General features: G+C 38.5%; 4 protein-coding genes across 12 annotated transcripts; 2 read left to right on the top strand and 2 right to left on the bottom strand.

Annotated features, from left to right (window-relative positions):
* The first annotated feature begins 215 nt into the window (after positions 1-215).
* On the top strand, positions 216-3617 carry LOC131307491 (uncharacterized). Of its 2 annotated transcripts, XM_058334025.1 has the most exons (3): positions 216-514; positions 626-774; positions 3243-3617. In XM_058334025.1, exons 1-3 carry the CDS (start codon positions 334-336, stop codon positions 3318-3320), a joined length of 408 nt encoding a protein of 135 aa, XP_058190008.1. In that variant the 5' UTR covers positions 216-333; the 3' UTR covers positions 3321-3617. The 2 variants fall into 2 exon arrangements, with proteins under 2 accessions (XP_058190008.1, XP_058190007.1); XM_058334024.1 differs by having other exon boundaries at positions 271-514; positions 626-3617.
* Positions 3618-8061: 4444 nt separating this feature from the next.
* LOC131307486 (uncharacterized) lies at positions 8062-15068 on the bottom strand. 7 transcript variants are annotated; one of them, XM_058334014.1, is made up of 4 exons: positions 12886-15068; positions 8851-9311; positions 8537-8626; positions 8124-8414 (listed from the first exon to the last, which is right to left on the bottom strand). In XM_058334014.1, the coding sequence occupies exons 1-2, from the start codon at positions 14298-14300 to the stop codon at positions 9095-9097; spliced, it is 1632 nt and encodes a 543-aa protein (XP_058189997.1). In that variant the 5' UTR covers positions 14301-15068; the 3' UTR covers positions 8124-8414; positions 8537-8626; positions 8851-9094. The 7 variants fall into 7 exon arrangements, 6 of the variants coding, with proteins under 6 accessions (XP_058189999.1, XP_058189997.1, XP_058189998.1 ...); XM_058334015.1 differs by having other exon boundaries at positions 8537-8718; positions 9262-9311; XM_058334016.1 differs by lacking the exon at positions 8851-9311 and having other exon boundaries at positions 8062-8414.
* On the bottom strand, positions 10557-11207 carry LOC131307490 (uncharacterized). The gene has a single exon (XM_058334023.1). It carries the CDS (start codon positions 11168-11170, stop codon positions 10631-10633), a length of 540 nt encoding a protein of 179 aa, XP_058190006.1. The 5' UTR covers positions 11171-11207; the 3' UTR covers positions 10557-10630.
* A 4278-nt stretch (positions 15069-19346) lies between the features above and the next one.
* On the top strand, positions 19347-23242 carry LOC131307488 (multiple organellar RNA editing factor 8, chloroplastic/mitochondrial-like). 2 transcript variants are annotated; one of them, XM_058334020.1, is made up of 4 exons: positions 19347-19726; positions 20562-20659; positions 20732-20797; positions 22794-23242. In XM_058334020.1, exons 1-4 carry the CDS (start codon positions 19374-19376, stop codon positions 22955-22957), a joined length of 681 nt encoding a protein of 226 aa, XP_058190003.1. In that variant the 5' UTR covers positions 19347-19373; the 3' UTR covers positions 22958-23242. The 2 variants fall into 2 exon arrangements, with proteins under 2 accessions (XP_058190003.1, XP_058190004.1); XM_058334021.1 differs by having other exon boundaries at positions 20732-20807.
* Positions 23243-23387: the final 145 nt, after the last annotated feature.

The raw sequence follows: 23387 nt of genomic DNA, 5'->3' as shown, positions 1-23387 counted from the left end.
TGTGCTTTCACCATTGATGAATAAAAATTGTATCTTTCTGAAGCTTCAAGAATTACTGAAAAGCTGTAGTAGTTTGGGAATGGGTGGTTACATGAGACCAAGTAATTACATTTTTATCCTTACAATTGTTGGCTGCCCATGTAAAACAGTGTGTAAATTTTTGTCCTTATTTGGTCCAATTAGAAAAAGGAAAAATACGAGTCCCAACCCGACTGTATTTTTTTCCAAAGGAGGGGCTCATAAGCTCTGACTTCTCGAGTCTCTGATTAGATGTGTCAAAGGCAGAGACTCAAACGGTGTCGTATTTCCCCTTCTTGAAGACCTGTGAAACGCATGGTTTCTTTAGCAACTGCCCTGGGTTTATGCTCCAAATTCCCTTTCCCAAACCCTCAAAGCAAAGAGAAAATGGCGTTGAGGCAACTGATATCCTTCAACAGAACAGCATTCTCATCAACTCCTTCGCACCTGGTTCCTGGGTTTGCAAACTTTTCTTCCAAATCGACTCCTTACATAGGTAATTAATCGCGTTTTCATATATTTAAATGGGTGTATGCGTGCATGTATATGTTTATGTACGTGGGTTTTCGGTGATTGGGATTGTTGGGTTGTTTCGGTGCTGCTGCAGTGAAGGTGGGAATACCGGAGTTTCTCAACGGCGTGGGAAAAGGGGTAGAAACCCATGTGGAAAAGCTTGAATCAGAAATCGGTGACATCCAGAAGCTGCTTGTTACCCGTACTTTGAAGCTCAAGAAACTCGGCATCCCCTGCAAACACGTACTGATTTTTTCCCTCTCCTTTTGGTTCATCTTTCCTTTGGATGGTGAGAAAGGGGAGTCCTTGTTTTTGGGTGAGATTTGGTGAGAAAGGGGAAGAGCCAATCAAAAATTTTACTTTTTTGTAGTTTTCTTTCCATTTCTCACCAAAATGCTCAATCCAAATGAGTGATTTGATAAGAAACCAAAACCATTTCCTTACTTTGAAACCCCTCCCTCCAAAGGGGCTTACGCCTCTTCTTTTTAGTTTCTTTGATCTTTTACACATATTCGGTTAAGGGAAAAAAAATTGCTTTCACTTACACTTTTGGCTTTTCAGAAACATTACTGTATTCGCCTTGAGTCTCTAGAACCAACCCAATATTTTTTTCTCTCATATTATTATTGTCATTTCTCTATGTATTTCTCTCCACTTATTACCCAAAAAAACACACTGAAAACGCAAACCAAACAAAGTCATGATTTGTGGAAATTATAAAGTTTCACCAAGATATTCTTTTTGTGTGTGTGGTGTTATGGTGCCATTTTTGTTTTGAATGTTTGATTGTCCTGAGGTAGGGCGGTAAACGAGCTGAATCAATCAGTAATGGGTTCAAAAACTTAAGGAGCTTCCTAAATATGTTCCGAGCTTGTTTTGTTTACCTATGATCGAGTCTATTACGAGCTGAGCTTGAGTACCTTGGTTTCGACAAATTGTATTAGCTTATGAAGCCAAGTAGTGGATTGTTCGAGCTTGGTTAAAAACTTAACGAGATTGAAGAATGTGGTGAAACTTGAGTTCTTTGTGTGTCAGATTACCATTTGGAGGTTACTTTTAGGAGGAGCTCATATTGTTGGAAGGAGTCAATGCTCCTGCATTGAGTAGCTTCATTCTTTAGATATTTGCTGTGAAGTGATTTTTGATTTTTTGTACAGATTAAACAGGCATTGGGTATTGGAAGCGAGATATACTTAGTTTTAGGTTTGGGATGGATGAGTTTTTAGGAACTGTATGGGGTTCACAAAGTTTATGCACTTCGTAATTCCTTGGTTGTAGTAAGTTCTCTAATTATCTGTGGATTTTGGTGGGCTTTTTGTCAAGATTTGGTCATCATACTAAGACTCTGCCATGTTTGTATTAATTTGCTCTCCTTAACTGTTGTGCTGATGCTTTTCCCCAATGTCTTATCGTGTCATCATTCTTCTGCATGCTGTAAAATGCAGTGCTTTGTGTGATAGTACTTTATTTCAGCAGGATAATTTGATTTTGAGTTCTAAATCAAGGAATTAAGAAACATTTCCTTCCTACACATTGGTTTGAAGTTGAAGTCTCAATATCGAACCGTTGAAGTACATTTATTATTCTATGCAATAGTCTTTTAATGTTGCTCTGTTGTTGGACTTCAAATGACCATTCTTAGTTGGGACTTGGGAGCGAAGTAAAGCTGTAGTTAATAGATTTTTTGTTCATTAGTGACTGGTTGCAAGTCAGATCCTATACAATTAGGTGAATATATGGGTGTACGATAATCTTATGTAAAATGAACATTCTAAAACTGGAAGAAATTGTTGGAGGAAAATAGGAGGAAAACTCATGTGTATTGGACAAGGGAAGGATTGGTCAAGGGAAAAGATTGCAGACTTGTACATGTTTATATAGTGTTTTTTTGACTTTCCCAAAACAGTCAGAGGATAATAGGAAGAAAAACTTGTGTCAAGTGGCTAAGGGAGAAATTGCAGGCATTTCCTTCTATTTTGTAGGTGAGGTCATTGAAGATATGGGTGGTGATCTATTACAACTATAAAATTTGAGCTTGAGTAGGTGGAACGGATTACCATCAGACGCTGTCATGTATATCCCCCTTTTCTTGGGAGAGGATGTTGGGGAATTGACTAATTGAGTTCATATTTTTCCAAGTTGTCGTGTGTTGTGAGCAGGCACTTCGTTCATATACTGCCGAAGTTAGGTCTGTCTCCGGTCCTCCCCCACTCATACCCCCATCGATTGTGGATTATGTGGGTACTGTTATTGTTGTTTATAATAAGAACCAAATCCTGATGTTGAGGCATAGCTGCTCGGTAGGGGTTTAAGGTTATGGGTGCAGGTCTATCATCTATGATATGGAAAAGGATGCAGAGAGTTTAGTGACTGGGAAAGAAGCTCCTATTCATTCTGATGTTGCGGTGTTTTAACTTATTGTAATTGGGAAGCCTTCCCTCCTTCAGTCCTTTGCAAAAGGATGGGTGCCTGAACTGATATTTCTGTTTCTTCCTACTATCAATGACATTATTCCATCACTTCCACTGAAAAACAATGGGTCCTTAGCTTGATGTTGGCTCACATTTAAGGGAGTCTTTGCTAATTGTCGATTTCATTTCACTTTCAAACCGTTTTCAATAATTCTGATGATCTCACTAGAATCGTATTTAGTAGTTTGTAGGCTTTCTTTCTCTTAACCACCAATCTAAACATCTGATATTGTTTTGCAGAGGAAGCTGATATTGAAGTTTGCTCATAAGTACAGGGTGGGACTTTGGAGGCCTCAAGCTCAGCCTGTGAAATCATGAAGGCCCAGAGTGGCTGGCTATTCCTTTGAGGCTAACATCAAGATCCACAGGATTGTTGCTAAATGTCTGTGGGCATCTTTTCATAAATTACCCTTTGAGCTTTGAAGAGTCTGAGAAACTGAGACTTATGTATCTGTATCGACTCTTGTTTTTGCCGCATATGGCAACAAGTTAAAATTGCAGTTGTGTGATGGTATTGTTACGCATTTTTGGACCAATAATTACTTTCATTTTGATACACAACATTTTAGACCTTTTGCGATCGAGTCATTGCAGATTAAGGGGTGTTTCCACTCATCTACAAGTTGTTACGCCCTACTTTTCTTTTTCCTAATAATTATCATGTCCATATATATCGTTGATTTACATGAACTATACCTTCTATTATTAATCTATACCCTGATGAAAGAAAGTATTCATTTATTTACTTGTGAAACATGTGCTGATTGAAGAGCTTGCTTTTCGGTGCACACCAATTCATCTACCTGAATTTGTCTTTCTATTCAAGAAACATATTGCTCTCATCTATCAGTCGTGCATGGAAAATAATTAACCCTTTAGAATGCAGATGTTTAACTTTTCTCGTATTTGATGTGAGTCCTTGACCTCCTGTATGTATTTTACAGTTTCATCCATCAAAATTGGTTGTCAGGAGACTCAGGACTAAAATGAGATTGAAGGTAGAAACTCATAGTCCAGTTTGAAGAGAAAATTCTCAGGGCGTAAAATGTAACTTGTTCCCTAAATATTAGAGCAAGCATATTAATAAAAACATGGGACTGTTTGTCTTTTTTATTGCCAAAAGTTCCTCTGTTATTTGTAGAAGCTATGTCTATCTAACCTCCAGAAACCACTTCACGTGTTGCCGGCAAGAAACCTTGCGTGGCTCTTGGTAAATTATACTAAAAACTCAGTCGTAGTAGATATCTATGGCTCTTTTAAACCATTTCCTACTCAACTACCCACAACTGTCATCAGCTTGGGTAAGAGACGCAGTGCTATAGTCGAATATTGTTCCCGGCACTGTCGACTATGGCATTCCTTGTCCAATGCACAAAGACAAGTCAGTATGTCACTTTGGTGAAATGTTCACAGTAGTTCTAATGTTCTACGGCCTTTTTCCGCAGTTTGCATGTATGATATAACCTCTGAAGTCTGAATTACTTTTTTTTTGGGCAGCCATTTTAGTTTATTCGGTTCTACTACCCTAATAGATATGATAGTTTTTGTCGGGAAATTGCTGCTGCTTCTTTTTTTAAAATAGCTCTTAAGGAACTAATTTTTTTTTAATAGATCTTAAGGAACTAAGTAAGAAAAGTGGAGTTAGGCTATTCAATAGTAACTTCAAATATGGAGCAAAAGTGGTCGATATGAAAGGCTTTTTCCTGTATTTTTTTTCCCAAATACTAGTACATAACAATTAACAGTTTCTTTCGTTGTATTCTAGAGGCTGCAATTTCTCTAGATGGAGTACCTCAACATAGGAAGCGGGTCAGATAGTCCAATAGTCCAACAATCCAAGACTACTTGCGTAGCCTGAACATATATACCTCGTACTAGATACTAAGTATAGGAGAAATGATATCTTGATTTAAATCCTTCTTTTATGTAATGAGATGATCATCATGCTAGCATTACGTTTATTTTTCAGTTTATGTTCAATTTCCTTTACTTGAAACTTGGAAGGGCCCAATCCTTCATACAAAAACTAAAGCAAATGAAAAAGGCTCGATACTGGATTTGAGCTCACCAACAAAATCCACAAATAGTGCATGATTTACAATGGAAACTCTACTCAACGTGTGGCAAACATACGAGGGTGGATACACCGCCATTGCCGAACCAAGGACGTCCGGTCCTCAAGATGCGCACCAGCCCGCCATCCCCATGTTCTACCCCCAATAGTCTTCTCCGTTCTCGGTTGTGTCCCAACCGAGGAAAACAAGTGCATGATCTGTAGAGTCTTGAATTTTCTCGCTTGCGTAAATTTCTTTCTTCAACCCGTTGTAGTCTTCAGTGCAAGCAAAATCCACCACAACCGGACTCTTCATAATCAATTGTTGCATATGTAAATCTTGTTTCAACGTAATGCTAAGAAGAAAAACAAAACAAATTAAATAAGTCCACTTATGTAGTCGTAAGTATTGGCAGTCGTAAGCATTGGCGGGCTAGTGCTGCCTGAATATATGAACTTCACTGGGGGTCTTTCATACCCTGATGGCTATTCGAGAAGTTGCACTGCAACATTTGAATATGAAAAGAGAATTCCAAGGATGACTTACTGTTAACTATCAACACAAGCAGTTGATATTGTGGCATGTATACAAAACATGAATTCATGAATTCCGGCCAAGTCACAGTGTGAGACTGTTGATCCTATTGGATCTTCTTTTGGCAAATTACTGAAGATGGAACAAAAAGGGCTCTAGTGGCTAGAAACGGATCGCTGGAGGAGGATACGAAAAATTACTTTAGTTTTCATGCGAAGCGTGATATGGATGAGATTATTAGGCACTGTTATGGTTGAAATAAGTACAGATAAAAATGAAATACTAATTGGTAACCTTTTATTTTGTAGCTTGCTTTGTGCCTTCCTCTAAATAGGAGACTCAGAGGAGTATGTTGCCGGGTATATTTTCTAGGGAGTATGTTGTCCTTGATAAGTGAATGAGCATGAGCATGCTTCCGACGCAAGGTGGTAGGTTTTCTGGGGAGCTTGCCAAAAAATTGGAAGATCGGCCAGAAAAGAAGCGGAATTGGAAGACATATTTGATTAGCCGGGGAAGAAGCAAAAGACCAAAGGTTGTTCCCCGCATTTGCACATTGTAATCTTTGAAACCATAACGAAAATAAACAAAAAAAAAAATCTAGTTTTTAAATCGGTATACGTATGGAGGGGGCACATTGTAATCTTTGAAACCATAACGAAAATAAACAAAAATAAATCTAGTTTTTAAATCGGTATACGTATGGAGGGGGAATACTAAGGACGAATGGGGAAGGAGAGTATTTGTGTTATACTTGAACTCAAGCTTTCTTTTGGCTTGGTACAAAATGGCTAGAACGCATCTCTATTTGTACTACTCCATGGAAGTCTAGTACAAAAGATATTTTCATATGATATAAACTTTGAGATAATTCTAGAATTATTGAAGAAGATATAAATATCTAGTTTTTAGAAATTCTAAAATATCTAGCTGTAAAAGCTCTAGAATATTCTTGTGAAATATCTATCTAGAGTTTTTTTTTTGTGAGAATTAGTCACATGTGCACTCAAAGTTTATGTTGTATGTATATATCTTTGTACAGTAGTATAAATAATGATGGGTTTTTAGCTATTTTGTACCAAACCAAAAAAAGTTTGAATTCAAGTGTAACATAAATAGTCTCTCCTTCCCCAATATTCTCCCTCTCCCTTGTTCAATTAAACAATAGAAACTTCTATTTTTTCAATTCAATTAAACAATAGAAACTTCTATTTTTTCAACAAACGTATCTTTAAGATACATGATACGTATTCCGATACAATTGAAAAATGATACACGGTATGTATCCCGTTTTGAAAACACTATTCATATCTATGAAAGTTAGATTATTTGGTTTATTTTTGTTGATGGGTTTCTCGGATTACAAAGTGCGAAGGATGGGATTTGGAGAATTGTGAATACGTGAATATCACTGCGTTTTGATTTTGTTACAAAAATCCAATTGAAAAACTATTCATCGCCCTTCTAATTTTGAAGTTTGGATTTTTGTTGTAGAATTTTCTTTTCACATGATTCCGACCAATATGCATTGAGGAGAAAAATTGCAACATTCTTTGGAATGGGACAATGATGAAGGGAGACTCGCTTTAACAGCAATCTCGAAGCGCGGCCCCTTATTTGCATCAACAAAATGAGCTCACCTAGGCATTCTTTTTCTGAAATTCATTTTCTGAAATATTATGTTGAAGGGATGTCTACCCCAATAGGTTGCATACAGCCCTCGATAGCAATCGAACCAGGGAAAACATTGAAGATCCTTTGCTTTCGATTATCTAATTTGTCTATAAAGAGCGAGTCTAATTGTATTAGTATCTATACTACTTCCTCCGTCTCTTACTTAAAGTCTAATATTCCATTTTGGGCTGTCTCTTAATAAATGTCAATCTTGTAAAGTTAGTGGATAAAAATTAATGCATTGTTTATTTGTCCCTAAAAGTATATTTCATTTTGAAAAGTTAGTGAGTAGAAGCGTAATGATAATGGGTAAATAGGAAAAGTGGAAGAAAAAGTTGATGTGAAAGGTATAATGATGATGTCTTTTTAATAAATTGGAGTTACAAAGCAAGACACTTAAAAAGAGACAAATGGAGTAATACAAATTGACAGGGCCCTGTCGGTAAAAATTGGCCCTGTAACCATTGAGTTTACTGCTATAATTTGGGTGGTTTAGGGTTTATGTTAAAAACCAGAATGGCGACATCTCGGCTTCTATCTCGTTCTCTACTCAACACCGGAGGAAGAATGACCCTTTTTTCTTCAACCTTTAGTCGTTTCAAACGTTTGTTTGGCAAAAGCTCTTAGGTTGTACGAATGCAGAAAGTCTAAACATGTTCGCATAAAAGAAAGTTGTACTAAAAAGTAACTTATAGGACAAAGAAGCCACAAAACAAGCCTCTTATAGCATAGGACCCCAACCTGAGTTCGAGAACAATAAGCAGAGCTGATCTGAGCATTGAAAATAATCAGCTGATCAATAGTGACAATACAAACAAAGGCATTGCCCAGGCCATGTTAATCCAATTGCAACGGAAAGATATACAGTAGAAAAGATTCTTTTTTTTTTTTGGTCAAACGGAATTTCACAGTAGAAAAGATTCGGTGAGGGAAGATACATGAATTCTCTCAACTCCTCATATCCGTGCCAATAGCAAAAAACTGAACATGTTTCCAATTCCGAAGGCTGTTTTCAACAAAAATATATGGAATGTATCCTATGCTTGGGTAAAGCTTCAAAATGCAAACAAGCCAGCAATGACGCCTTGAGGTACAACTAGTCAACTACTGAGCACTTCCCGATGGTCTGGATCAAGATATTTCTTCTAGGTAACTGCAAATAAAAATCAAGAAATATTTTACGAAAATGTAGTTGATCAAACAACGAGTAATTGTATTTGTACAAGTCCAACCCCCATTTTCAAGTGAAGGGGAAGAGAACATGCCATGGCATACCTGGACAACCAGAACCCTGCCCACTGGTTTCACTTGGAGAAAGGTTCTTGAGTTACACAACTTGAATCATGCCCTTTCCTATAGATGCAGCTGAAAGATTTAGAGAATTTGTCAAATTCATTTTCATCCGATCAATGGTTTTACATGTACCATTTACAAGAGAAATACATAAGAATGGAAAGCTAAGCTATAAAACAAAATCAAAGATTCAAAATGGGAATAAAGCCGAACTAAGGGGTTGTTTATCAGAAGCAAATGCATCATAAATTTCTATACAAAATTCCTGCAATAAAACAAGATAAAGACATGGTTACCTTCACAACCTCTGCCTTGTCCCATTCCCAACCAACCCAAACACAAGCATTTCGCCCTTGGGATACTGTTGTCTAGTCTGGGTCAATTTCTCGTTCTGTGCAAGCATTTAGCCATGTTCCATGATTCTCATTACATGCAAAGTTCATGAAAATAAACCCAATGGCAAATGAAATTTATCCATTGGGCACTAGGGTTCCCATCACAGCCCCACTGGTGGCTTACTATATGAAGTTTCTTACTGAGTTACCAAGGCCCGAAGAAAAACAAAAAACTAAACATCCCATTGTGCCAGGCAATAAGGGAGTAGGGGAAACTGTTGAACTCAGTCCACGCACAAGGCTCTGATTCCGCGACTAAAACTTGCGCTATAGCATTGCTGGAGAGCACTTGCCATGTTTCCTGGTTACAACACCAAGGCAACACAAGTATAGGGTGTACAACAAAGCAGGTTTCATCTGTTCTGGGAAATGAGAAGAAATGCATATTGGAAATTTCAAAATCTTTCTAAGAAATTCCAATACAGTTGTCTAAACTTGGGTGTCTTGAAAGAACTACTCTTTAGCCAAATTACAAAAGGTGCACACAAGGTATATGATCGAGTAGTTAAAGAGAGATTAGGGACTATGCACAACACCAGTATGAGCATGCATTTCAGAAAATAAGGAAAGGAGGGTGGTAAATAGTTCAAGAGCTTGATTTTGGATAAAGATGAATTCTATTTGATAAAAACAACAGCCATAGTTGTCGTGCTTTAAAGAGTAAGTAAGTTTGATAAGCCAAAGAGTTATTGACAGTAACTAATCCAAATTCATGATTATTGTGCAATAGGAAGAAGGCTTAGAACAAGGTATTACAGAAAGTTATTGAGTGAAATTTGCTGCTGGAACACATCTCTTGTCATCATACGCGAAAACCCAGAAGACCTGAAATGTTGACAATTGAAGAACACATGTTACTTTGTAATTATGACAACTAATAATACATAGAAAGCAAACGAAAGACAGATAGTTGCAGAAAATGTAAAAGTAGATTGTTTTCTCTGAAATCCAGTCCACCTAAATGCAGTCATTTAGGTCCTTCCCTGATGGCGCTTTATCTCAAGTTTAGAAGATTATAACATTGACGTGAAAACATGTGGACCATGTATCTTTCCTAATATTCATCAAAAGAATGACATGAAAAGAAAGTTGATGCACGTCACTAATTCATGTAGAAGAATACGTACAAAACAAGTGGTAGTTTCTGCTCTAAACCAAAAAATTTATTGTAGAAAGAATGCCAAGCGAGATGAAGAAAAACTATTTCTTACTGTCACACATGTACCTAGGTAAGGGTATGACGAATGGGTACGCATCTAGGTGTCGGGCTTATGAAATTCTTCTGTAAAGGACATTGGGCCCGGCAGTATATTAAGTAACAGGAGTAGATTGTGTTCACAAGGTCCCATAGACAATTTCATGCCTTTATGCTTAAAGCCAGATTCCAAAAAAAAAATGTCGAGGATTCCCTGTAACATAGTAACGAAAAAGAAAAAGAGAAGCAAAGAGGAACCACGGGGAGTGCGAAAATATGTAGCCATAACACAGTCCAAATCTGAGTCTAACATCCATGTATTGACCTGTTTTTGTACAAAATTGCGATCACGTCCCCATGGGTCCAATTGCAGATTTGCAGTTTAAGCACATAAAAAACACCCCCAGCAAGAAAACATGGATCACTTGCTACAAGTGCTGACTAATGGACAACTTTCATTGCCTGGAGTAAACAGAAGAAAGAAGTTCAAATTCCAGAAGACTCGATACCTTGAAATATAATCACGAAGCAGAAGATAGCTGTGACAACCATTGCACATAGATTGCTGTTAAGTGGTGATGCCTTGTCTGCTTTTGCTTTCCTCACTGACTTCAATCTTTCAACTCTTTTCCGTTTTAATGCAGCGAGCTCAGAGAATTCTCTCACCCACTTAATATCAGCAGAATCCAGCAATGGACCTCTGGGAGGACGGGGCGGTTTAGAAGAACCTTTAGAGCTTGTTTTCTTTCTCTTGTCGGTTGCCATTTTTTTACCCAAAAGATTTACCATTTCCACATTGTCAACCAAAACATCATCAGAACTCAGCACCTTGTTGTGTGAACCTGAACTCTCTCCACACCTCATAGATCTTTCTAATCCCACCACCCCACTCCAGGACTTACCCAATAATTTGTCCACATGTCTTCCATTCGAACCAGGGTATCTTATTCCATCTTCGTCACTCGTAGTCCCCCCACTTTCCAAATCAATGTCTACATCAATACCTCTTGGATCCATGTCATCCATCCCATCCCAATCTCTTTTCTCCCACCCCAGCCCTCTCAATATATTGAAAATAAAAATTTCTACATATCTTAACCAAAACCCATAAATCTTTTCAGCTGGCCTATCGTGTTAAGAAAACGAAAAGCTCATTTTCCAAACAATTGGCCATCATGAAACCATCAACCTCGTGAAATGAACCGCCTTTGGGCCACTTAACTCGTAGCTGAAACAAGGAGGAATTCCTTAGTATATTTAAACTTCTCCTAAACAATAGAAATACACAACTTTCTCATTACAACTTTAAGAGAGCTACGTTTCAAGTTCTAGTTTTTTCAAAATTCACCAAGTACATACAGCAATATCTTCAAGTACTGACCAATGCCCTGCATTTAGCCATGAAATATGACAAACAATGTCAATGAAAATGGTCAACGTAAAAGACCAACCCTCTTCTCATAAGGACCACAGAACACTGTCCATTCAATAACCCACAACGTTTGTTCTTTTCCCTTAAAGAAAAATATAGGAAAATAAAATCGCAAGATCTCCTGTTGGCTGTTTTTCTTTTGCTCCATTTGGTTGTTAAGACAACTTGAACCCAAACAAAAGGGAAGTAAAAAACTTGATGTGGGGTGTATTTACTTGGTCAGACTCAAATGTAGTTCACATTTCCATATTTACCGAAACACAAATCACATCTCCATAAGCAAGAATACATTTTCAAACCTTCAAATTTTCTTTCATTTCCCAAGTTCTCGAGCAAGCCAAACAGAGGCACGAAAGGAATAAAAAAAACACAAAAAGGAATAAAGAACATCAGACCCACAAAAGGAAAAAGCAGTTAAAAAATGGGTGTGAAATCCAAACCCAAATAAATAAAAATAAAAATTATTGATGATTGGGGTTTAAAACCCTTGTTTTCATCAAAACAAAAAATATTTGATACATTTAGAGGGATTGAAACCCTTTACCTATCACTTGGTATGCTTACTCTTGCTGATCTTCGAAGTTTGCTGAAGATTGCAGGTGGTAGTGAGCGAGTAGGTCGCTTAGTGGTTGTAGATTGTAGTGGTCTTATGTTTCACAGATTCAAAAAGTCTGATTGCCCCAATTTTGTGGGTCAAGCCAGTGTGGTTATTACAACAATTGGCTAACAATATTAGAAGATTTATCGACAAGACCTTTTCTCAAATTCTGTTGGGTTGACTGACCCCTCTAGATGGCAATGTCATGCTGCCCCCCAATCCTTTCTATGATAGTGGGTCTTTCAGCATTGTGCTTCAAATCAGCAGTGTAATACGCACTATGGCATCTAACCAGAAAGTTAAGCAAGGTAGTGGTGGCAGCACGTAGCAGGAAGACCCTAAAGCAATCCACATTGGGCTACACAACACCATGTTTAGGCGGGCATGAGAAAAGCAAGCAGTGCAAGTCTAACACGAACTACGACATTATGCCCACCATGCTAAACAGAACTACCCAAGGATCTTCTGTCCATTATGTTTTATATCTACCGAATAAGAGACTTCTCTCAAAAGCAGATGAGTGTAACACCACAAAGAGAGTGAAAAGAAGGCAAGATAGTCAGATAAGAATTCCATATGAATTGACAAAGGGAACGCAAGATAAATCAATAGTACGAATCCCATATTACACACACACACACACATTTCCAAATTAAGAATTCCTTAAATAATGAAAAAGGACAAGGCAAGGCAGCCAAGTTAGATTGCTACCTGGTGTCATGTACGTGATGATTCCATCCAAGGTCCTTCAATGGGACCAAGCATCGTGAGAAAGGAAACACATTGAGCACAGCCGTATCATACTGAAAGCAACTAGGCATATAGTAGATCATTTCCAACTTACCACTGTCAAGATGATACCAGAGAAATATACCAAGAGCCCAAAGGATAACAGCATCAGAAGTCGAATCAAAAGCGACAGGTTGGAGATGCGGGAGGCTATCAAATAATCTTTTAAGTTTTAACCTTCCCCAGTTTCCATGTATCTCACGAAAGGTCTCTTTTCTGTCTCTAGGTAAACCTTCAATGCCTAGCTCATAATTAATCAGGTCCTGGGTTCTAATAGAATGCATCAAAACCCAGTCAGAAGCATCACAAAGAATCCAGATGAGCACTTTGGTTGCGTCAGGCCTTGCATAATAAAGGCGCCGTCCCAAGGAAGAACCAATGCAACCTATGTTATCAAAGGTATGGGGCGGAGTCAATGAACCAACATCTGGGAGCTTGATGGCAGTGACATTCAATTTTATGTCAAGGTCATAGCGTAGAAGGTGGAGCGACATTGATAGCCTGTATAAGGCCTGGTTCAGGTACACACAACGGCGGGCCAAACGAGCTGTGTCAATAGGAGGAGGCCCAACATCCACAGTGTATTCAACCCACTCACGGGTCTCGGAAGAGAATATGCTGAGAGGCCTTACACCTGGGTTTAGGGTAGAGCGAGGCCGACCAAAGCGAACAACTTTGAAGTGAAGAGATTGCTTGGGGTCAAAAGCTAAAGCAGAAAAGATGGCAGTGGTACGATTTTGATTTTTCTCTTGTTTCTTGGCATGCTGAAAGCCGAATGAAGCACAAGCAGCAGCAACAGGAGGGGGAGGAGGAGGAAAATACACGAATTGATCAGTGGTGAAGTTCCAGATGCAGTAAAGATTGTTAGATGGATGGAAAAAAAGACTAAGACCGTTGCAAATGTCAAGCAGCTCACGTGAGTCAGGCCTTAAAGCATCAACGGGAGGTGTATGCCGATAATCCCAGTCCCAGATATCATCATTTCTTCTGGTGAATTCCTGGTCCAGAGGGGTATCGTTTGGCATCGGGTAATATTCACCGCGAATAAGCCCCTCAGAGATCCTTACAACTCTGCTGATGCCAGATAGGGGCAGCGGAGAGATTCTAGGAACACAGACCTCGGATATCAGACAGTACCAGTGCTTGGAAACACACTTAAATTGGATGAGAGCCTTTTGAGGCAATCGACAAAGGATCTCGACAATCAACTCCTCAAATAACAGCCCCATAACCCTATAACCATCCACATAACTGTAGCTATTGCATTTGTCGAGAGGGAGACGCCCAACCGCTTGGTGCTCATCCCCATTCCTCCTCCACTTCATTGAACCCTTCATTTATTCTTCTATTCTTCCTTTAATCTATTTATTCAAACACGAACTCCACCATTTTTTTTTTTTCCTTTGAACGACAATACGAACTCTAGGTCAATAAATAAAGACAACAGCAGCAGCAGCAGAAGAAGAAGAATAACTTTATAAAATACAAAATAAATCAATCAACTTTTGCTACCAGAAAACATCAACTATTGCCTGGACAGCGTACCGTCTTCCTCCGTTCATGCCACAGTTTCTCCACGATTAAGGTCAACAAGTTTGGATATAAATTAACCAGCTTTTTCTGCATCTTTTCTCCTAATAACTTAACCACCTCTTTTCCAATTCAAAAAGCTTATTTGAGGTCCATCAAATAATCAACAAAAAATATAGATTCCATACCAGACCTAACGCTAAACCAGAGGGGAGCAATCGGAGATCCAAATCTTTCGCTAATCACCGGGTTGCCTGTCCGATTGGACAGAACTGCTAGGAGCTACAGGGGCGATGGGTCTAGGACGATGTCAGAGAATAGTCCGCTTCGAACTCAAAGAAAAATTAAAGGGAATTACACGGCCGTTAGCGCGGAGGATAGGAAGCGGTTTCTGGATCCATAAGCATGATGCGGTTGTGGTGGAGCACTTCCGTGGGGAAATTGGAGTGAGGAGACAACTGCTTGCTTAGGTTAAGGTTTGGATGCATAAAAAACAAACACACCCTCGGTTAGATTTAAATAAATAAAAAAAAAAAACCTAGTTCTCTCAATTTCTGAATTCTTCTCCAATAAGTGGTCTGTTTGGACCAATGCTCTTGGTGCTTCCTTGTGGAAGGCCAGCCTAGTAGACCTGGGTAACATGTCGGGTCGGGTCGGGTTCATATCACAAACCATCCAATCTGAACTTGACTCATTTAGAATTCGTATTCTTAAGTCGTGTTATTTTCGTGTTTCGTGTAAAAAATGGTCAACCGTAACCCGCTAACTTCGTGTTCGGTTCGTGTCGTGTCGTGTTATTTTGTTTCGTGTCCGTTACCTAAGTCTACTATATACTTTATACTAATTTTTCAAATCCATAGCACAAGTCAATTTGTAGAATAATGGTTTATTTGTGTAGGAAAATACTAAAAAAGGAGCCAGGGACCGGGTTCGATTGCTGGCCCAGCCTAGACCCTTTTTTATTTTTTTCCCCTTATTTCTACACACACACATATAATAATCTATTATATATATGTTCATGTTTAGGTCATGTCGTGTTAATGAGTGACATGGATAAGTAATCGTGTCTCACGTGTTCAATCCGAACCCGACCCATTTAAAATTCGTATTTTAGAGTCGTGTCATTTTTGTGTTTCATGTCAGAAATTGTCAACCCTAACCCGTTAACTTCGTGTTCGATTCGTACCATGTTATCGTGTTTCGTGTCTGTTGCCCAACTCTAAGGCCCGGTATTGAATCCCTCAAGGGGCGTTTGAATCCTTTGGATCAATGCTCTTGGTTTGGTTGGATTTGGTAACTACTTAACTCCTTCTTAGTACTGCTGATGTCAAAGACCGGAGATAATGGGCCAGGATTCTGAATTTGTGGCGGCCCTTTTTGGCCTGGATTTTCCAATTGGATCCCTCGGTGGCAGAGGCTCCTGTGTAAGTTCAGGGGCATTTGCGTCTTTTCTCCTGTTTTGTGGTGGGCCTGTTTTGCTAATTTTCAAATTACTAATATGGTTTTTCGGACTATCCCGCTATTTCGTTTGTGTCCCCAAAAAAGCTATGCTACTTTGTCTTTATACGTCTAGTATTCCAACATTTGTTCAAGGGCATTTCCGTCTTCTCACCTTTTCGCCTATGACAGATCACATGTTTTCTGCAATTCGTTAACATTACCATCTTTCCTATTTGTTGAAATGGTGTGGATCCCACCACCAAGTGATATCATGCTTACCATGCAATACACTTTTTAGTAAGCATAACATCAGTTTGTGGTGGAATCCATACCATTTTTACCAATTAGAATGACTGCAGGGGCGGATCCGGTGAATCCCGAAAACTTCATGAAGCCTATTCTACAGTTTCTACTGTTCTAACGGTAAAGTATGGAGCCTCCACATGCAAAGTTCGAAACCCAGCATTTTGTTTTTGGGTTTTCAGAAGTTGAAAAACACACTTCTACCCCCAAAATTTTTGAGCCTGTTGCGACTCGAACTCAAAATTAAAGGGAAAAGGACGGCTCAGGACGTGTTTTGATAATTAATACCCGTCAAGGACAAGCTAAGAACATTTGTTAATGCTAAAAATGTCTTTAGCGGGTATTAATTATCAAAACACGTGTCTTGGCCATCATTTTCCCAAAATTAAACTAACATATGTAGCATTGGTACCACAAACTCATTAAAATTAATGTTATTTGCTACACAAATCAATTAGGATAACTATAAGTTCTACGTAAAAATAAACAAAAATGCTTATTTACTTTAATATTTTACAGTTTGTTTATTTTTTTTATGTTAGTTCAAAATTAATTAACACTAACGAAAAAAATATGTGATATATTATATACTCATTTTCAAATTGAATAATAAAAATTGATGTGAATTTGCTTACAACTTTCAAATGTATAGAGCTGGTTCTAAAAAAGTGACTCATCTTAATTTGACTCTGACATAATCAGTTTCTGTTATCCAAAAGTTTCAATCGGGAATCCAGAATACAAATTCTATTGCATTTACACAAGAATTGAAATACAATATAATGAAACTACAAAACCGAAATGAGAACCGAAATACTGAATATGGATTTGTGAACCGAAACCCGTGTTGCACACGGTGTCCTTAAAACAAATTCACTGCCTACCGGAGGGTGTTGAGGTTACTCGGCGTCTGTCTCCCAGGATTGATCCGGCTCGGACTACGAACGTCGAAACACCACCGAAGAACGTCTTGGCGAACTAACTCAGCGTCTGTCTCTCTCTCACACAATATCAGAATGCTAGTGAATTCTTGGGTGAAAACTTGTGTTGAACAATGCTGTGAAAAGCTCCTTTTATAGGCAGAGCATGACCCTAATAATTCTGGCAGCCTTCAATACGTGGAGTAAATAGCATAATGAATGGGGGAAAAACCCCCCACAATGAATAGAGGTAACCCCCACCATGAATATGGGGAAGTAAAGACCTCCCAATCCATTCAAATTTCCAACAGTTTCGTCTTTTCTGTCATTCTCTTCTTCACCCTTCACGTCACGTCTTCTTCTCCTACCTTACTTTTTGCATCACGGACGCATCCCAGGTGGACGGACATGAGTTCCTTGAATGAGAAAGGAAAGGACTCCATGATCTTCTAAAACAAAATCCTTAATTTCCCTGGCCAGATTCTGGAGGTATAACACTAGTAAAATTTTGAAAACACAAGTTCAAAGCAAAATTAGAAAGTAAATATTTTCAAGTAGCAACACGTTGCATTCTACATTGCCATCTTATTTTTTGATTATTAAGAGGGTCCAGAAATTTTCTGACTAATATGACTATGACCATATCTATTTTTCAACACCGCCATCTTATTTTGTTTACTGTGAGCTTGTTCTAGTTCCACTGACTTATTGCTTATTGCGCTTTACGCGACAAATCATTATCTCATAATACATCAAATCAAAAAGTCGAATAAGCCAATAAACCTGTGGAGCTGGAACGACCTCTAATATTTTGAGAAATATTTATCATCAGTGAAGAGGAAATAAACTATGGAGTTTCTGGCATAAGAAGACAGACATGAATGTATTATTTTTAGAAATTCCTCTAACGTCACTAGCATTCCAGGAAGTATTTAATTTGGGGACCACGAAACCCAATTGGAAATCTATTCATGGTCCTTCTAAATTTTGAATTTCGGTTTTTTGTTGTAGAATTTTATTTTCATGTGACTCCGACCAAAATGCATTGAGGAGAAAAATGCAACATTAAAAATTGGCCCTGTAACCAAGCCCGGCCCAAGAGGCCACCGCTTGAGGCCTCAATTTTTCTGGGCCTACTTGGGCCCCCCAACTTTTAACTAAATAATATATATTTAATGGTTCAACACCAAAAAAGTACATCTTGAACTAGCGGTAAATTCTTGGATCTTTAAGCGAGAGGTTGTGAGGAGTTTAAAACTTGCTACTTCTTTTAGTTTTTTAATAATGGGGAAAAATATCCTCCTCACAGACTTTTGGGACAGACAAATCCTATATTTAGACTTTTTAAAAAAATGATTATTCATATTCAATTTTCTTTAGAAGCATAACCATTTTTGCAAGCTCAAATTAGCTAAAAATAAAAAATAAAGAAGAAGAATGATGTATATGTGTATATTTTCTTTCTTAAAAGCTTTTTTTACATACAAGAAAATCCGAAATGCTACTGGTACAGACAATCTGTGCACAGATTTTGTGGTGGGGCCCACCATGGGTTCCACACAAATTATCCGAGCCGTTCATTAAATGTAAAACATTTTTTCAAGCGTTCTTACAAAAAATCAGCTCAATCCAATATCTATAGGTGCTTGATCTAATCATCTAATTTTTCATTACCTGGAAATCTGATGAAAATTTGGATGATTGAATTGAGCACTTATAGTTATTAGATTGAGCTGATTTTTTACGGGAACTCTTGAAAAAATATTTTACATTTAATAAACGGCTCGAATCATTTGTGTGAGACCCGTGATGGACCCCACCATAAAATCTGTGCACAATCTGTCTGTACCAGTAGTATTACTCCAAGAAAATAGGGCTCATGTTGCAAGTTGGCCTAGGCCTCTAACATGTATTGGGCTGGCCCTGCCTGTAACTATTGTAAACTATTGAGTGAGAAATTTTTTTGGTGCCGGGTGAGTACATCCTATCCTATGCAGTATCCGCTCAGTATATGCGGATCGTCTAATATACTTTGGACGTTTTAAATTGAAATTTTTTTTCTTCTTTCACCAAATACTTTCTATCTCATTTTTTGGTTTCCAAAACCGAGCCGTCCAAAAACACTCTCTCTCATTTTTTTTCTTTTTAAATCCGAACCGTCAAAAAAACATGCCCCAGCAGTACCCACGGTACCCACCCGGCACTGAAAAAACCAGAATGGCGTCTCGGCTCCTATCTCGTTCTCTACTCAATGGAGGAAGAATGGCCCTTTTTCCTTCAGCCTTCGGTCGGTTCTACTCTACGCATCCCATCACCAAACCGGAGTTTTCTTCTCCCTCTACTTTCTCACTCCTCGGGACGTTGATTGGCGCAGCCTCCGCCAACATCCGCCAATTCTCTCCGACTGCGGTTACCGCTGTTCGGGGCTGTGCGACTGTCCCATATTATGAAAAACTGGAAGGATGTGATTTCGAGCACTGGGAAGTTATATTTCGGAGGTTTCATCGGCAGGTCACAAGGGATGAGATCATTGATACCTACGTCAAAACGCTAGCTATGGTTATGGGAAGGTACTCTTGTCTGCAACCCCATCCTCTCTCTTTTTGTAGTCAGATTTGAAGTAATAATTGTTGGCATATGGGATTAGAGAAATCTTTACAGTTTCTATGACAATAAAGATGATTTGCTTCAAACTCACGAAACATTCACTCGACCATAAGAAGAAAAAAAGAGTTCTAGAAAGAGGAGACAAATTTTATATCTCCAAAACCTGCTTTGGAACTTCCCAGTTACTAAGTTGGGTATCGGGATGTGTTCGAACATTGGTCTGTCGAGTACTTGAAACTACCTTTTGTTGAATCACGAATTGTAATAGTTCTGTTAAAATATCTATAGTACACTAAAATTTATTCTACCAATTGGATATCAAAGGATTAGAGAAGATACGATGAATTTATAAGCAAGTTAAAGAAGTACTTGAGTGTCTATTATCTTTGATCCTAGATGACTCTATGGACTGTGCTGTGGGTTATGAAAATGAATAGATACGTTTTTATTTTATTAAGAAGAAAACCAGATATTCAAATCACCAAAGTGAGATAAAATTCAACTAAATATGCCTTTGTTCATTTTGTTTCTTTAGCCTTGAATCGATTGTTTGGTTTATAGAATCAAATTGTGTAATACCAATTGTGAGTCAGACAATGCCAACAAGGTTTTTGCTTTCATCCTTTCACCATCTGACCCAAATCAATTGCTTGGCGTATTAAACCAAATTGTGTGATATTGATAATAGAGGATACAACTATGTGTCTCTATTTCCATGTATATCTTGAGCAACAGAATGATTTGATTTTGCTACTCCTTTGTTTTTGGTTTTAATTGTGTGCTCAATTACTTAAACAGTGAGGATGAAGCTAGGATGAAATTCTATTCAATTTCGACACAAGACAGTTACTCGGTTGGGGTCCTCGCATCTGAGGAACTTGCAAAAGAAATAGAAAGTATGCCATGCAATTGCTTCTTGGTTTTGCTCGTACTCCTTTGCATAAAATTTCTTTTTATAATCTTTGCAGAATTGCCCAGAGTCCTGTGCGTGTGGCCTGATTTTTATCTGATTCCGGAGGAGAAGCACTATGCTGGTATGAAATTGTATGGGCCTATGTGTGTCCCATATTTTGAAATGATTTTGTTGCGTCCACTTACTGAATCTGAGTTTGTTAATGCTTAGATATTGTACTGGTATCCTTCCCATATAAATTTTTAAAAAAAAAATACTGGATACGAAGTGGAATTTTGTGTTTTTGGGGTCATATGTTAGTAGAATTTACAGTACCCCATCCCCAACTCATCACAAAGGGTATCAATCTCTTTTCTATAGGAGTTGAACCCACAAGGCCACAGCCTCACTGCACTCTAAGTGCAGCTACCTGATAGCAGGGGCTAAATGCCCCTGTAATATAATAGTGGGAGAAGAACAAGAACAATTATTTCTTTGTCATTAAGTAGGATGAAGAACTTGAATAACATAAATGGTCATAGAATCATGTCCTTAAAACAAGCTTAGGAAATGCTATTAATTTTTCTCGTCTTCCTAGCATGAAGTTGCCTCAGTTGTGTGTGCGTGTGTGGATGTGTCCCAGTCTCTCTTCCAACCATAAAGCGGCCTCAATTGGTTAATCCTTTGCTAGTGTTATGCAAAATTGTGGCTTACTTAATTTCCTCTAGGAGTTGATAACTTAGACTATCAAGTTCCAAGATCACACATATTTGGTTCTTGTTCAAACACGAGATTGGAGATATGATTATTACTGTAAAGTTAAGTAGCAATGCTGAATCATGAAATATCATTCGAAGTCTATGCTAACCAACATAGCCATTTCGATCTAAGCACGTCATTAACACTTTGGTTTTTTTATCATCTCTGACAAAAAAAGTGCACACTATGTTGAAGTCCTGAGTCCCTAAAGCGCCTTGTTCAACTTGACTTGAACAAGGGTGGCGTATGAGCCTGGTCTAGTGGTAAGGGTGGCGTATTTGCAAGCTCATGTCAGGGTATCGAACCCCACCACCTCCCCTTTGTTTAAAATAGAATTGTTAGAATCAGCCCAATCGTGATTCGTGTTGTGGAAATTCGATTGGATTCATCATTCTAGCGGTTCAAACCTTATGTATTAATCTGAAAGAGGTGCGGATCATAGTTGAATCAGTGAATGGAATCAATGAATCACGAATTGTTTGATTCACTTTGGATTCGTTGAATTCGATTTTAGCCCCTTTTTGTATTTTTTATTGGAAAATGATCCAAATTACTTTATTTAGTCTTTACAGTTATTTTATTATACACTTTTTATTTGTGTGTGTGTCTCTCCCAATTTACTTAAAATATGAACTTTGCTTCTCTTTGCATATCAAGTTCCTGTTCATGCTTAGAATACTACGCAAGAAAAATGTCTTTGTTTTGGGGGCAATAGGGAGAAACAAAAACAAAATATGGCATAAAAACTCTTGAAGACCTTAAAAAGGCTGTTTGAACCATTATCCATAAAAGAGGGGCCAAAAATTGGAGTCACGTACTCACATCTCTTGCAACAGAAGCAAGTGTAATGTAAAACAAGCTTTTTATTGACGGAGGCCTTAGTTTTCTTTTTTAAACTTTTTTATCCAAATGCCCAGATTTGTTTCTCATGTATTTTAGAAATCATGACGGAATCGGAACTATTCACGATTCATGAAGGGATCATTTTAATTCTCGATTCGATCCATGATTTGACAACCTTGGTTTAGAAGTATTTCTTGATGTTCCTGCTTGTACAGAGAAAGTGTGTGCGTGTGCCCTTTTGTGCCCATGGTGCAACGTGCCAACCAGGTGCTCTTCGTAGCGCCGTGGCTTCCCTATACAACCTTAGTGCTCGTGCCGTGCCCTTTTGTGCCCATGGTACGACGTGCCGGCCGGGTGCTCTTCGTAGCGCCGTGGCTTCCCTATACAATCTTAGTGCTCGTGCCGGGCACACGTCAAGAGGGGTCGTGCCCATGTTGGCCCGGCCTAGTTACACCTCTAAGTTAGCCACTTGGCTGTTTCTTCACTAGTTTGCCATTACTTACCCAGTCTTTGTGACTATGTGTTGCTTGTGGCAGGGGAACCTTTTATCAATGGACAGGCTGCACTATTTGACCCAAAGTATTATCGCAATTGGAAGAAAAAACCTGGTTCAGAAACTCCTGCTGCTATGATGAAGAGGAAGAGGGAAGAGGCAAAAAGGATAGGAGAAAAGAATGCTTCTGCACAAAACTTGGCGTAGGACGGGTACTCGCGCAATGGAAGGTTATAACGGGAACGCGTGCGTAATGGAACAGGATGAGGCACTGTTGAGGCCATTAGCGTTATCTAGTAGTAGCTGGAGTATTTTCTTTACTATTGGGCTATTAGCGTTACCTAGCAGTAGCTATTTGGGTTTATTTAGTAGTGTTATCTAGTAGTTTTGTACAGTTAGTCTAATTAGTTACCCCCCTAAGAAGCTTCAGGCTGTTTGGATACTGAATTTCCTACGAAGGAAAAGGAAATGAAAAATGATTAGAAAGATTTATCTGCCGGTCCAGTTTAGTAGCTTACCACTCTTGATTCCCTCCAACTCCAGCCCAATTTAAAATTATACTCCGCTAGTTCTTTCGCAGCACTAAACTTGCCCAATCGACGAACTCTCTCTCTCCAATTTCGTGCTCGAATTCTCA

The sequence above is a fragment of the Rhododendron vialii genome, chromosome 11a (genome assembly GCF_030253575.1).
Source record: "Rhododendron vialii isolate Sample 1 chromosome 11a, ASM3025357v1".
Taxonomy (NCBI): Eukaryota; Viridiplantae; Streptophyta; class Magnoliopsida; order Ericales; family Ericaceae; genus Rhododendron; species Rhododendron vialii.
Note: the sequence above shows the minus strand (reverse complement) of the source record. Positions and strands in the feature narration are given on the sequence as shown.